Source organism: Dermacentor andersoni, chromosome 9 (genome assembly GCF_023375885.2).
Source record: "Dermacentor andersoni chromosome 9, qqDerAnde1_hic_scaffold, whole genome shotgun sequence".
NCBI lineage: Eukaryota > Metazoa > Arthropoda > Arachnida > Ixodida > Ixodidae > Dermacentor > Dermacentor andersoni.
In genome coordinates, this window is record NC_092822.1 from 96,933,345 (window position 1) to 96,947,934 (window position 14,590).

Sequence of the window (14,590 nt, forward strand, 5' to 3'; positions counted from 1 at the left end):
GCGGCCGCTGCCGGAATTTGATCCCGCGACCTCGGGCTTAGCAGTGTAATGGTCACTGTGCCCCCAGGGCGCGTAAAAAACACCTTTGATATTGGTGCGTTCTGCCAGCTTTTTCAAGTTCCGTGAAAACTTGTGTAGGCACGGGGCAACAGCAAATCTTTTGCGTTCACCTTGGGCGACAGGAGTGTCGGAGTACGCAAATAAAATCAACTTATTAAGAAGAAACTGAGCTACAGAGACTAGAACTGGAAGGGGGTACTTGGCTCCTGAGGGGTGAGTAGCTTGACAGACGAAGCTTTCCATCATGCGATGGTCGCACGATTACTTAAAGACATTGTCAGAGCAAAGACCAACAGTGCCCCTTTTAACGTGTTTCTAGTGGAAAGAGCTAAAGTGTTAAAGCTGTATGTAGTCACCTGGAAAGTACTGCTAGCACGTTCGGCCCAAGTGAAAAGTAAGCATAGCATCAAGATACCTTGCGTGCCATTCGTGGAAGGGGTTCACGAGTGAGGGCGAGAGGCTTCAAGGGTTGGTTGAACAGATCTAGTAGATTAAGAGCAACGGACGGCTCAGATTCATTGTTGCACTTAGTAAGAACCCGGTGGTTGTCAAGGTGTCTAAATATTCTAAGAATCTTGGTGCAACCTATATGCGTCTAACGACGCTCGGCTTGGCAAACAACTAGAACAAAGCGGGCGAACCCGGACCGGGGTTCTTGAATTATTCTCTCTCTATATATATATGCGTCTAAAAAGGACCTATGTCATGATCTGCGAAAAAATAAATCACCTAAATTGGGTGCTATGCATGACCCAATACGAACTGCCTGCCTTTGAATGTGAAGTTTACCATTCCAGTGGATGAATGCCGATTTAAGACCAAAATATGATAGCTATAAAAAAAACCCGGCACACTCAACTCCAGTTGGCATCTACGTAGAGCAAAGCATTCTTGGTGTATTTGGCTCATGAACCATGTAAATGCGCATACGAAGTGTGGTTATCGCGGTAAAGATGTTATTAATAAAGTGCAACATGTTATACTAAGAAATGATATTATTTTGCAGAGAAATATAGAAAGGTCGGATATTATATATATACACATATTTACGGGCAGTAATTCTATCGCGTTATTCTCGCACAGATTCAGTCTCCGAAATGCTCGGTTTGTTGAACTTGCCTACGCTCGCTGAACGCAGGCGCATAGCTAGGTTAAAGTTCTTCTTTCTTCTCACTAAAAACACATTCAACATCAATAGCGAACAGTATTTGATAGCACCACAAGGTAGAACGCTACGGAGAAGCAACTAATACTCTTCAAATACCTCAGATGCACATTAACGCTTACGCATTTTCCTTCTTCCCAAGATCCATTAAAGAATGGAATGAGTTACCGGTGTTAACGCGAGAAAGCATCAGTGCGGAAGAATTTGAGAAAAAACTTAAAGCAACATTGAAAGGTGTACGCACGTATACTTGCTCACCTTTTTTTTTTCTTTTGAGGGGGGGGGGATTATATGACCTCATTTATTAACACTGCATTTATAGTCAAATTGATCGGAGTATCTGCAGAATATTTCGCTTATGTATCTTTGTTCGCTTATGGTCATCTATTAAAATACTATTCATGTACTGCCGTCATGTACTGTACTAATTGCCGAAATATTGCTATTGACATGTTTTATTTTTGTGCTATATGTGTTATTGTAATACCATACATTGTGCTAATTGTTGAAGTGATGCTTTGGCCCACCCTGTAACGGCCGACAGGCCAACAGTATGAGTAAATAAAAAAAAATAAGTATATTTGTTTAAAATTTCAGTGGTGGTGCTTTTGCTGTTTTCTGATGCGGAGGGGCGGGTCGTGTACACTTAGCGCTTATATATTTCGGCACACCTTCCGTGCTCGCAAACCGACCTCTGTCCCCGGCGACGCAGGACGATGCGGCGGAGGTGCCGAGGCGGCTGCCGAGACCCATGGCCCGGACCACCCTGCGCGCCGCCCTGTCGGCCACGCTGCTGGGCCTCGCGCTCGCCCTGCTGCTGGGCCACGCCGCGCTGCACGCGGGCCAAGCGGCCCACCCGCGCTGGCTGTGGTGGACCTGCCGGGGGCTGACGCTGCTCGCCGAACTGAGCGCCGACGCCTGCCTGGCCTTCGTGGCGTCCAGGCCCGCGGCCCGGTGCCACGCGGCGGTGCCGGCCACGGCCACGCTGCTGACGCCGCCCGTGAGTTCGGACGCGCCCGCCGTCGAAACCCCTTGCGAGCCGCGGCCGCCGAATTGTCGCGCCACGGCACGAAAGAACAACGCGAGGAACGCGAAGCACTTCAGCCCGCGTGTGCGACGTATGCGTGTGCTTTTTGTTTCGCGGTCATTATGGATAGGAAAGAGCAGGATGTATCCAGTGAGAGTTAAGCAGGGTAATGTCACCAGCAAGTTCGATGACATGTTACAGGCAGGAGAGGATTTCTATACCGACCTGTGCAGTACTCAGGGAAGCCATGCAACCTTAATTGGAAGTAGTGACGAACAGGATAGAGAGGCTCCTTATATAACTATAGCGATGAAGTTAGAGGGGCCTTGCGAGATATTCTCGGCCGAAAGCGGAAGGAGAAAATAGAATAACAGTCGTTTCAGACAATGACTAAAACAATATTGTTCTTGAGAAGCATGTGACCCTTCATACTCAATGCCTCACGATTTCAAGTGTACCAGATAGTTGGAAGAATGTAAGCGTTATACTAATCCAAAAGCATAAAATCTTGCTAGCAACATTTCGCTTCAATTAACCAAGAGGACAGGCTATATTGAGTAATAGGCTATATTTACAATGGATAACGTTAAATGGGAAATTTGCAGAGCACAACCAATCTCTCTATACATGTATTTAATAGTAGGATATTAAATGCATTTGATTCAGTAAAGATACCAGTAGTCATAGAGGCTTTGCGTAATCAACGATTACAGGAAGCATGTGTGAATATCTTAGTGAATACCTGTAAGGGCTCCATTGCCACCTTAATCCTTCAAAAGAAAAGCTAAAAGATGCCTATCAAGAAAGTGATCCAGCAAGAAGGCCCAGTCACTCCAATGATATACCCAACAAGCTTAGAAGTATTCAAGTTATTAGACTCGGAAAGATTAGGAGCGAGGGTCAATGGCCAATATCTCTACAGCCTACGGTTGGCAGATGACGTTGTCCTGTTGGGCAACAATTGGTATGAATTGAAACAAGCGATTCAGTACCTGAGCCGAGAAAGTGCAAGAGTAGGAATGAAAATCATGATGCAAGAGAGAACGGTAATGTTCATTAACATGGCAATAGAACAAGATTTCGTGATTGGAAGTTAATGTCTAAAATATCTGCAAGATTACGTTTATCAAGGTCAGTTACTCACAGGCGGAAACATATATGGGGCGGAAACAAAGAAGCTTGTACTTAAGGACCACACAGCGAGCGATGGAACCAAAAATGTTAGGTGTAATGCTATAAGACAGAAAGGCGGCGGTGCGGATCAGAGGGCAAACGGGCATAGCCAATATTTTTTAGTTAAAATTAGGAAATAGAAATGGGCTGGGCAGGCCATGTAATGCTTAGGGCGGCCAGCCGGTGGACCATTGGAGTTACAGAATGGTTGCCAAGGGAACGAAAGCGCAATTGAGGACGGCAGAAAATTAGGTGTTCTGATGAAATTAGGAAATTTGCAGGCGCAAACTCTAATCAGCTAGTGCAAAACAGGAATAATCGGAGATCGCTTGGAGATGTCTTCGCCCTGTAGTGGACATAAGCATAGGCTGATGATGATGATGCTGGTGATGATGATGATTAGAGCCGTGCAGGAAACGAGGACAGAGGTATGTATCTACACCACAGGTATTCGAAGAATTGAAGTCATTTTCCCTAAATCGTGTTATCGAGCAGCTGCCTTAAAATTATATCTTCGTAGAGCTGATCTGACGCTTTCCTCCCTGGGCCTTAATGCGATGATAATGAGTCTATAAATAAGTACCGTTTTACTGTATTGGAATAAATATTTCCATTCCTAATAATCTGTCTTTAGGAGCCTCCTCTATGGGACAATTTTTTATAACGTTATGCTATTTTACTGCTTCTGTGATTAATCACAATTTTTCATTAGTGTTTTCTTCGGCTTGATTAATTACCTTTCCAACCACAACTTAGTATTGTCCCTTCCCCCATTGTGGGTAAGAGACACGCATATATAGGTGCAAACCAACGAACCGCCTCTAGTCTGAATACCACTCTTCGTCCCTGTTAGCGGCGCTGCCCCATATCATGATTAATCCATACCGACAGGTTCAGGGGTAATGAAACCCAGCATGCTTTCTGTTTTGTCTCAAACAGCCGTGGCGCAGTGCATTGACCGGTCCACATATCGACAAGTATGCTCAACCCAGTTTAGCCTGAGCTACAAGCAACCGCTAATATACGCTACTGCGTCTTAACTTTGGTTTACGCCTCGACCCTTGTCGTTAGACGTGACCGGGCCTACACTTTCGCAACACTTCCTCAGCTATCCATTTAGCTTGGCGGTGTGAGCGTCCGCCGAAAAAATTTCCATATAGGAGGGGCGGCAACGAACCAAAGAGATCCCCTTTATCCATGCCCCCTGGGAAGGTGCTTGCCTGAATAAGTAAGCAAGTAACGAAGACGTTATTGCTTCTCATGAAAAGAACAACCATTTTTGCTTCTGGATCTCCGTGTATTTTCTCAAAGAAACATCAGCGGTCAGCGGTGTTGTCGCCCTCCCCCCTCTTTCGACTGGTATTAGAACCAATAAACGTTAAATATTAAAACATAAGTGACACTGCCAGAGGGTATTTCGTATGTGAGTCGATGAAAAAATGGCCTGAAGGCATGCATGCAGAGCATTTGCCCATTTTGTCATTGTGCGGGGAGGTTCAAGGGGACGCCTGCCGGCAGTAAGCGTTGTTGCGGCCTAAACGCAACGTTGAGCCCTGAATTGAGTAACATGGTCTTATCTTAACAGAGAGTGGTAACAGGAAGTGCATTATATATATATATATATATATATATATATATATATATATATATATATATATATATATAGCAGACCGTCGTTTTCCGTCCAGGTGTGTACGTAACACGTGTGAACATGGTGCCGCTATCCGCCGACGTGACGTGAACAGTGCGCCATAAGGGAGTTTGAGAAATAGCGTCGCTAAATCAGTTCGCTCCCCCAAAAAACCTTTGAACGTCTTTCGCGATCTTTCATACACCTGCCGGTTGGCGCCCCTAACTTTGTGTTTCCAGACGTCTAACATGTCCAGCACGTACCGTGTACCATGACGGAAAACGAGACGTGCTGTAACTCTGTGGCCATTATGACAAATTAGAAAAGAAAAAAAAAAGGGGGGGGGGGTGCGTTCTCCTCAGCGCAACAAAGATTGCTTTAGGTACAGAGATCCCACAGGTGGCGAAGCGGCGGTCTTATCAGTTATCACTTTAAGAGTCGAGCTCGACGAATCTGTTCTTCTCCAACGTTGAAAACAAAATTGCTCCTGTGGACTGCGGATAGCGCAACAGCAACATTTTCTTCAAGGTGAAAAACTAGTAAGACCAGAGTTTCCTACTTCCCATGGCCTAGAGCCTTCCGCATCTTCAATAAAAGACTTTAAATCAATGAACAGAAAGTTTCTGCTTGGGATTCCTGCGGCCCGGCTTTTGGCGTTCTTCTTGATGCGAATAAATGACACGCCCAGGGCGCACTAAATGTGACGATTTCTCTTACCGTTTTTCTGATAACGCAATGCCTTATTTCAGTGCGGGAGCGTCCGGTGCAATAGAATGGAGCGCCTGCGGCCGTCGTTGGTATATGTGATTTTGACGGGCTGCAGAGATAGGAATTCCAATCTCGTCGCTTATAGTCTGGTCACTCAACTTTTTCGCTAGAATTTCCAGCAACTGCACGATTTCTGTCTCAGAAACTGTGAATGACCGCGGTCGCTGCATTTCTGGTCATTCACAGGTCGCCCAGAAGTCACACGGCAGACGCAATTGCAGGCACAGCTCTTGTCGCGCTTGTAGCGCACTAGCGAAATCCCTTTAGAATATATCGGTTATAACGATACAGTTGGCTAGACTTGTGCATCTTGTTACATTAAGCCCGAACCACACATATGCCTCTGACTTCGGCGTCTGGCGGCGTCTGATTGTGGAAAAATGCTAGTATTATTCGTCATTGCCGGAAGATAAGAAGGAAGGTATAGTTCTGGTGGCTTCACCCTGACACCTGTAGAACAGCCCGCGAGGGGGTGAGTAAATGTGCAAGCTCTCCACGTTTGTGCAGGGAGGAGGTGTTCTTGAAATCGACAGACAACTTGCCCGCGCCTCCCCCGAACTGTCAGGCGCGCACGCCGATATCTGCCTTGTGTAGATCTCGGCGCCACAGCGTGTCTCCGCTCGTGAGACGCACTTCACTAGCGCGTACCAACTGCGGGAGAGGAGCGAGTGAAACAACTTCATTTATGAAGTGGATGGTTCACAGGGACATCTCCTGCAAAATTATCTGACACAGTTTTTAATCAGTAAAACTCTAATTCCTACACTAGTTACGATACCTGCACATTCTGTGGGCAGACAGTGTTGTTCGGGCCTGCGGTTCGGTAACTGCAAAAAGGTGGTGAGAAGGGGGGGGGGGGGGGGGGAGGGCACTTGCTTTACCTTGCGGAAGCCCATGCTTAGTGGAGTGGCGTTGCTGACAGCCAGACTGAATTTAGGCTTTAATTGATTAAATTCTTGCGTCTCAGCGCCAAGCCTAATATAGTCCACCAGTTAGTACGGTGGACAGCGACGCTCTATCTGAAAGTGTCGTCGGCGCGCGAGTTCGGGGGGCTACCTCAGAAGCCGCTCTAGACCTCCTATATACGCGCACTATCGGTGAGCAATGAGCATCGGGGGTCGAAACAAGGATTGAATGGTTTGCGGAAGACGATGTTCCCGTATGAATTTCGCGTACGCCGCAAACTTTCGAATAAACCAATTCCCAAAGCAGGGCCAGCCTTGAAGCGGAGTGATCTGTACCGAAAGTATTCTAGATAACCTAAAATTGCTGTCTTTTTTTCGGCTGGCAGCGTCGCCTTTCTCACATTGACCACCAGCAATACTTAAAACGCCAAAATGTTCTCCCACAGAAAGATTACTTAACCGAACAGATTACTTGCTTCCAGTTTTCATTAGCAGAATATTAAGACTGCCTCTCTGTGCACGTTGTTCCTCGAAAATTAATAAGAATTAGAAAGAAGACCGCGATATTAAGCGGAAAAAGTGTCCGGTTGGCTACCCTAGCCGGGCGGAAGGGAAAGGAGGAACCGAAAGAAGAGAGAGAGAGAGTCCGTGAGCATGTACACGTGCGCTTACAGCACCGAGCAGCCAAAGACGCTCTCTCCCCCAAGCCAGTCGTTGTCAAAAAAGCACAAAACTGCCTTCACTTCCTTTTGGACCGGTGATCGGTGGAAACGGCCGCTCCAGTAGTGTCTGTACGCTTGTCGGACGATCGGGATTCTTTCAGTGGCGTCTACGAATGGTTAAGAACCGTCACACAGTGTGGCAGTCCGGAGGACAGTGGGCCAGAATATATGTGCCTCAGCGCTCTGCCGTCTCGTTTCCCAACGGCGCTGCATTGTGGACGCAGGGCTTCTCCGCCGACGCGTTCGGCAGGCCCGGCGGTCACCGCTGCAGCGCCATCGGAGCCCGGGGGGATCCGAGCGAGGCTGCCGCGCTGTGCGACTCCCAGTCGCCGGCCAAGACGGGCCTGCTCGGACACGCGACGTTGCAGCGCACGGCCCTCCTGTTCCACGACCAGTGCGTCTCCAGCAGCGTGTCCACGTCCAGGTAAGCGGCGCCTGCGTCCGCGGCGCTCTATGAGAGCAACTCGGATCGCCGAGATGAGGGCCCCAGTGGGGAAAGAAAAAGAGTCTGGAAGATCCCGTCTCACGGTGAATGTCGACGCTAATGCGATTAGCATAGAACCAATGTAGCGACACACTGTATTGCCGCATCAGCCACACGAAGTACCAATCTCGCTTCGAAACACAATGCCCAATGATACCGCAACACGTATGTCTTATGGTAATCACTGCGCCCCGATGGAAACTACGTGGTATCCTCTAGTAACGCGGGCGCAACTTAGTTGCAACAGCTAAGTGGCCGTGCTGACCGCGGAGGTATTTGCTGGGGATGGGACGCTATCGGCTTTACGTGCTTTAAGTCCAGATACTCTTTATTGTGTCACCTTACTGGCACGCCTGTTCTGAGGGATTGGCTAATCGAGAATGGACACGGTTACCCAGTGACACAATTTGTTCTCTAGGCCAGACGGCTGCCAACACAAGTTGCCTGCTATACACCCAGTGGCCTACGTTGTCTGCTCGGCGGAGCAGCAGCCAGCACATACCTATAGTGGTCCAAGCCAGTATACAACTTGGGTCACTGTGTATGTGAAAGAGGTTACGTACAAACAAACACGCCGGAAAGAGGGTGAACTTCCAAAAGAATGCTAGTCACATTAAAAGGGTCCTAAGAAACCTCTGACCAGGGGAAAGAATTAGTGCACGTATACTTGACCGGGGACCGAGCCAGATAGTCCACGCAGATGCCACATGGCGCGCATCACCTGTAGTCGTTCCGTGTTCTGATCTTCAGCGCTTTCCGTCGCTAAATCTCCTGCAAGACAATCGTCACGGGAGTTCCACAGTCCTTGCTGATCATTCTATGACATGCCTTATCCTTTCTGCGCGTTTTCTTCTTGCTGCTATGGCATTGACTACTCCAATGACAGAGTCTCAATGGTGCTTGACTTTGAGGAAACTCGGCATTTGTACCTCGTTAACTTTAGAGCGGCTGTGTTGACGAAATTGTTCGTTGATCTTTGTGAACATCCCGGCCTCCTTGAAAACGTCCAGCTGCCGTGCTGAAGTGAACGGTTAGGTCGGAGTCGCAAGATATAAAAAACATTCCCGCCCCGCGAGTCTTCAGACGATGCTTGCCGGGGCATCGAACCATGGGTTTCCAGGCTCATGGCCTCTGTTCCACGTGTTTAACGTACTCGGTCTAGCGGCAACGAACATAACAGACAGTGACGCAGGCGTTGGCTACGCGATTGACGCCAGTAATACGTGCTTGTCGAGCGCACCAGGCATCACGCCTGGCTATAGGACGCTGTTTGTTCATACGTCGCATGTTTGAGAGCACTGATCACGACGCGCAAGCGGGCATGTGACGCGCTTCTTGCTTTATATATTTTTCTTTTTTTACATTTCGTGGTGTTTCTTTCGGACACGGGAAAAAAAATGTTTACGTGACAACTAAGAAGCTCGAAGTTGATGCATTAGATGTTTCCTAGCATGCATTACGATCATTTTCATTGAATGTATTGGCCGTCGAAAGTTAAAGCTGGCGCGATTGATAAATTATTATAATATAATGAATAAATTAAGCAGAATTCCTAAAAACATAGTGGGACTTGCTCCTTACAATAGCCTACAACATGCATTTTGCTCACGTCCTCCTAAGGCGCTTAGGTGTATTTTTAAATCTTGGCTAACATTAGTTGAGACACTATATGTATATTTACTCTGATGAAACTTTCCCTTATGGCGTCACCGACATTGACTACAACCTCATTCGCTGAGACCACATTACAATATAATATGGTTGACAAATGTCCCAGAGTGGGTATTTGCTACTACTACTAACACCTGAAAGGCGAGTCGGAGGCGAAGCGGAGTTCTTGTCAGGAGACATGTTCTGTCGACCTCGCTTTCCTTCATTTCGTTGGCATGTACAGAAGGTGTCTTAAGAGAGCTTGAAGGATCCGAAAGAGTTCCTTTGCGCCCAACATTAGCCGTTTCCATGAACAGTATATCTTCAAAAGTATAGAGCAAACGGGTGTATTTTTTCGCTCGTGCAACAAGCTGCGTTGCTTTTTTTATTTGAAAACATGTTAATAGAGCACACTTTTCTAGTACCACCGCTAAAAAAAAAAACGGAGCACAGAAGGCTGTTTGGCGGTACTACTTAGTACGTTCCTGTAGGGTGGCATGTACAGAAACATTTTTTAGGGAAGAATTACTGTAGAATGCGTCGTGTGAGCATACCATCCTGTAACCATGATCGATGCACCCAGTGCTTAAAGTCAGGAGGGGTCCGGGGTGTCCCGGCCCCTCCTTAATTTTTTTAAGGAGTGGTTCGCCCCGCTCGCCACTCGGCAGGTCAGCTGTAACCCGGCGGCACCCGTTCGACAAGCGCTGAAGGTGATTTTATTGACAGCAGTACCTTGTGCGCGGCCATCCTAACGGTCCAATTTTTGGATTAATGATTTAATCGCGAATATTTTTCCTACGTTCTTCTATGACCTGTTTACCTGCCAGATCATGCTACTTAACGCTAATATATATATATATATATATATATATATATATATATATATATATATATATATATATATATACGTCCTACGAGGGCCCTGCATGCACCGCGATCAATGTGTGGATGGCGTTGTTCCAGCTCGCTTTGCTCTTAGGGCTATGAATATGATACTGAGTCATACAATATTTCACTTTTACCGTAAATAACCGAACAAGTGCCCAATCAGAATAAGAGGATGCTTGGGCAATTTTTCGCTTCGAGCAATATAATTCAGGAGGTTGCAATCGGGTGGATTTTCGGTCCGACAGAAGAACTAAAAATGGAGGCAGTCCGGCGTTCTCGGCAAGTAGTCATCAATCTTTGCTAACAAAATTTTGAAAGCATATTCGAACTATACTATACGCACATTTATTCTTCCTCTCAAAAGCTATATCAGCAGACTTTCTGAGTCTGAACGAAAACGGAGGTCTGCACACTTATCGTCAAAGACCCTGTAATTGTAGGGAGCCATTACGGAACGCCGGCCAGTTGGTCGTGGAGCTACCGTTGGCTGGGTGTGCAGATAACAGCCGCCGCCGTAGACTTGGCGCTTGATAGGTTGTGTGCTAACTTTCTTAACTGCTTCGCGAGTGGGGGCCCTCGCTGTGACATGGGCGCATGCCAGGCATTTTGCCGTACCTGCATGCAGCGCCGTTGCCTTGTCGTCACCTTCGTGCATTATTACAGCCGTAAATAAACGCGTGACGCTACGCAGGTTCTGCTCGGCGGCCGGAGGAAGCCGCGACGGCACCAGCAGCGACGACGAGGGCGACGACGCCTCGCATCGGGCGCTGGCCGGTTCCACGGCGCCGGGCACCGTGGACGGCTCGCCCTGGTCGCAGGCGCACAGCAGCGCCTCCTTCAGGCGGCTGGGCAGCAGTACGTGCAGCTCGGAGAGCGCCGCGCACAGCTTCGACCTCGCCTGGGGAGGAGGCGGGGGCGCCCTGCGGCCCCCGCAGAGCCTTAGGCTCGACCTCAGCGCCGGCCACCACCACCACCACCGGCGAGGCAACGGCGTCGTCGGCGGCGCGGGGGACGCCAGCGAGGACGTCACGCCGGACTCGGCCGTCTACGTCGACCTGTCTCCCGAGCTGCGCCGCAGCGAGGGCCACTCGCTGGACAAGCTGCAGAGCAAGGGCTGCCCCTGCTGCGCCGCGCGCCGGCCCTGGCGGAGGGCGGCCCTCCAGCGGTACACCCTGAGCGCCTCCCGGTTCTCCCTGAGTGGGTACGAGCCGCTCAGGCGCGACGAGGACTGTCGCTGCTGCGCGGTCGACCAGGACCCCTTGCGGCAGGTCAAGGCGTGCGCGGCGTCCAAGGAAGAGTGGCACAGGAACCTCCAGTCGCTCCCGCCGCCGGCGTCTTCGGCCTTTTGAGAAGGCGGCGCAATCGGTGCTGCCGCGGCTTTCCTGCCACGCCACGCGAAGCGCGGAGAGTCGACTGGATATCAACTGTGACCGCTCGTTCACTCGGTGGAACGGTTCCAGTGCGTTTCCAGAGAGTCCAGACGTCGGCCTCGCTTGCCGAGAGCAGCTTTTTCCTAGCCCGCTATCGTCTGGTGCCGCGGATGCATGAACAAATGAAGGGTGAGGTGCTTCACTGCTCCCGAACACTAGCGACTGTCTCGACACAAGACGAGCCTGTTTGAAGACCTGAACCTTGATTTTCGAGTGCTCCAGCCTGAAGAGCACACCTTCAGCTCCACGAACATAAGGAATCGATGTGCTCTATACACGCTTGTTCTTGTGCTCCGATGGTAGTGAACGGCTGTCCCCCAATGCTACGTGACCACGACGACGTCCAGCAGCTACGCGCTACAAGATCAAATCCATGATGCGGACTGTTAGAAGCAAGTCTTCGCGGCTACGTCCAGCTGAACACAGTTTTCGCCGAGTGCGACCCCACTTGCGCCAACATGCCGAGTCGAACACTTGCGAGACCGAAGCGGGTACTGTTCCATGACGAGGCGAGCGTAACAGCCGGCAGTGACCACGACGACGCCCCAGAACCGACCTGGCATCTCCGATGTGGTGGCAGTGTCGTGCTCTGCGTGATAAGATTTTCGTGGACGCGAAACGAAACTATCGCCCGTTCTCGCGTACACTGCCGCTTTTGTCGCTCCCCTATTTCCGTTTGCCTACAATGACATATCGCCTGGGACGTTGCGCTTCTATCGTGTAGTTATACGCAGCTAATCGGAGCAAAAAAATGTTCAACCCGCACAGTCGTCCTCATCCTACGAGAGCTGTTCTTCCCGTCTACCCGGCACTGATCACTCTGGGGTAGCATTACGAGGTACGAAGGACTTGGAATTGCGTGAGTTATTAAGTTGGAAGGGTAAACTCTATTTGCGCCAAAAACCTTTTCGTACCTATACCTATCCGCTTTGCTCACTCTATTCCATCTACACTGCTGGAGCGTGCTCGCTCTCCAAATATTACGCCAAAACACCGTTAATCACTATATGTTGTCAGTACATTATGTTTATTTCGGCTAATCGGTTTTCCGAAAACCCATTAAGGAAAATGAGAGAAAAGAGGTTAAGCCTAGATTTAGCTTGGTTTGACTTGGTTTGTAGCCTAATGGTATATGGCTCAACCCAATACGGGGGATAGGAGTCGTTGTCCAGCCCAACCCCTTCTCGTTCCTAAATAGCTTTACATGTATGCTCAACTCAGGCGTGATAAAGCACTAAAGGTCGCTCTGTCTTGCACGCAGAACACCAGGAAAAACCAGGGTTGACCAATGGAATAAAAGCAGGTGGTGTAGGGGGGTGTGCTTTACGACAAAACTCTGCACTTCACATGTGCGAAAAATACACGGGAAGCGATGGAAGAAACAAGCGCCTACTCGTAGTTCGATTTATTTCCGGGGGGGGGGGGGGGGGGGAAGGCACACGCATGTACACGCCAAATCACAACAATGGACACGTACAGAACTTGTCCTTTCACATTCGTACACGTGCGTCATTATAAACACAGCTCCGAGTCAGCGTTCCTCTGTTCCTCCATGCGTGTCTGTCGTCCTTGTGCGCGCTCCATTTAAATGTCGTGAACGAGTTTTGTGAATCGCCAAGCTCGCTGCGTGAAGTAACGGAGTCGTGGTCTTTCAACTCATGACCGAGCCACACTTCCGCCCTTGTATCTTTTGTTATCTCTCTCTCTCTCTCTTGCTATTTTTAATTAATTTTTTTTTCATGGGAAAGTGACGGCTATTCTCTAATCGAAGTGCAATATATGTGACGGTATAGTTACCAACGAGCCACTTTCGGACCTGTTGCAATGTAAATCAGACTCCGCGTTACAGTAAACGACGCATTAAAATTACATTCTGGCACTTTACGTGCAAAAACTACAATGTGATTGTGAAGGCAGAAGGGGGGAGGGGGGAGGAAAATGCCTTAGTGTACCTAATGAACGCACACGAGCGTACTTCGCAATTCGTGCCGCCCCTCGAAAGGCGCTCGCCGCGGCCGGCATATGAAGCTCGAGCTCAGCAGTGGCAACACCATATAGCCACCGGGCTACTGCAGCTGGTGAAGGAAGTCAAGCGTCGTGTCACTTGCTGGAGTAAAGACAAAGCTTGAAGAACTTAGAGAGAGAGAGAGGGAGAGATAGAGAGAGAGAAATGAAACGAAATAAAATTAAATCGCAATCAGCCTTGAAAGCTGTGTTGCCGTTCGGCGCGGCTGACGCTCCACTGAAGCGTGAGGACAGCGCGCCGTAGTGGGGGCGGCGGGGGGGGAGGGAGGGTGTCGTGTTGCCGGCTCGGGCCGCATTATACGAGGCGTACTCGAAGAAGCACTTACACAGTGCTATTGTAGCTGGTGAAATAGTAAAGCATCTGTGTGGGAGCTCGCTCAAGGTCTTCCGTACGCGGCCACACCATGACTGCAGCCTTTGCTTTGTATACAAATATTGCCAGGGGGAGTCGCTCAAACAGCAAAGGAATCGTGGACATCGCGTTGACTTTCTTTTGATTTATCAGTGAGATCTGCCGGCAGAGTACTTTGCTTGTTTATTTGTTTGTTTGTTTTGTCGTGATATTGTTCTCTTGTTAGAACTGAAAGTATGCAGCTGATGTTCAAAATGAGTGGCACCATCTGTGCCTGCGGTTGAAGGGGCTCCAAGAGTGCACGGCGGGGC

General features: G+C 49.1%; 1 protein-coding gene across 1 annotated transcript in view; it reads left to right on the plus strand.

Moving 5' to 3' along the window:
- The window catches only part of LOC126528413 (uncharacterized), a 40,282-nt gene extending 26,096 nt beyond the window's left edge, over positions 1-14,186 (plus strand). Inside the window, exons 6-8 of the mRNA XM_050176305.3 lie at positions 1,938-2,225; positions 7,675-7,874; positions 11,164-14,186. Of these exons, the coding sequence (XP_050032262.2) occupies positions 1,938-2,225; positions 7,675-7,874; positions 11,164-11,821 (1,146 nt within the window). The 3' untranslated portion in view covers positions 11,822-14,186. The remainder of the gene's footprint in view (positions 1-1,937; positions 2,226-7,674; positions 7,875-11,163) is intronic.
- Positions 14,187-14,590: the final 404 nt, after the last annotated feature.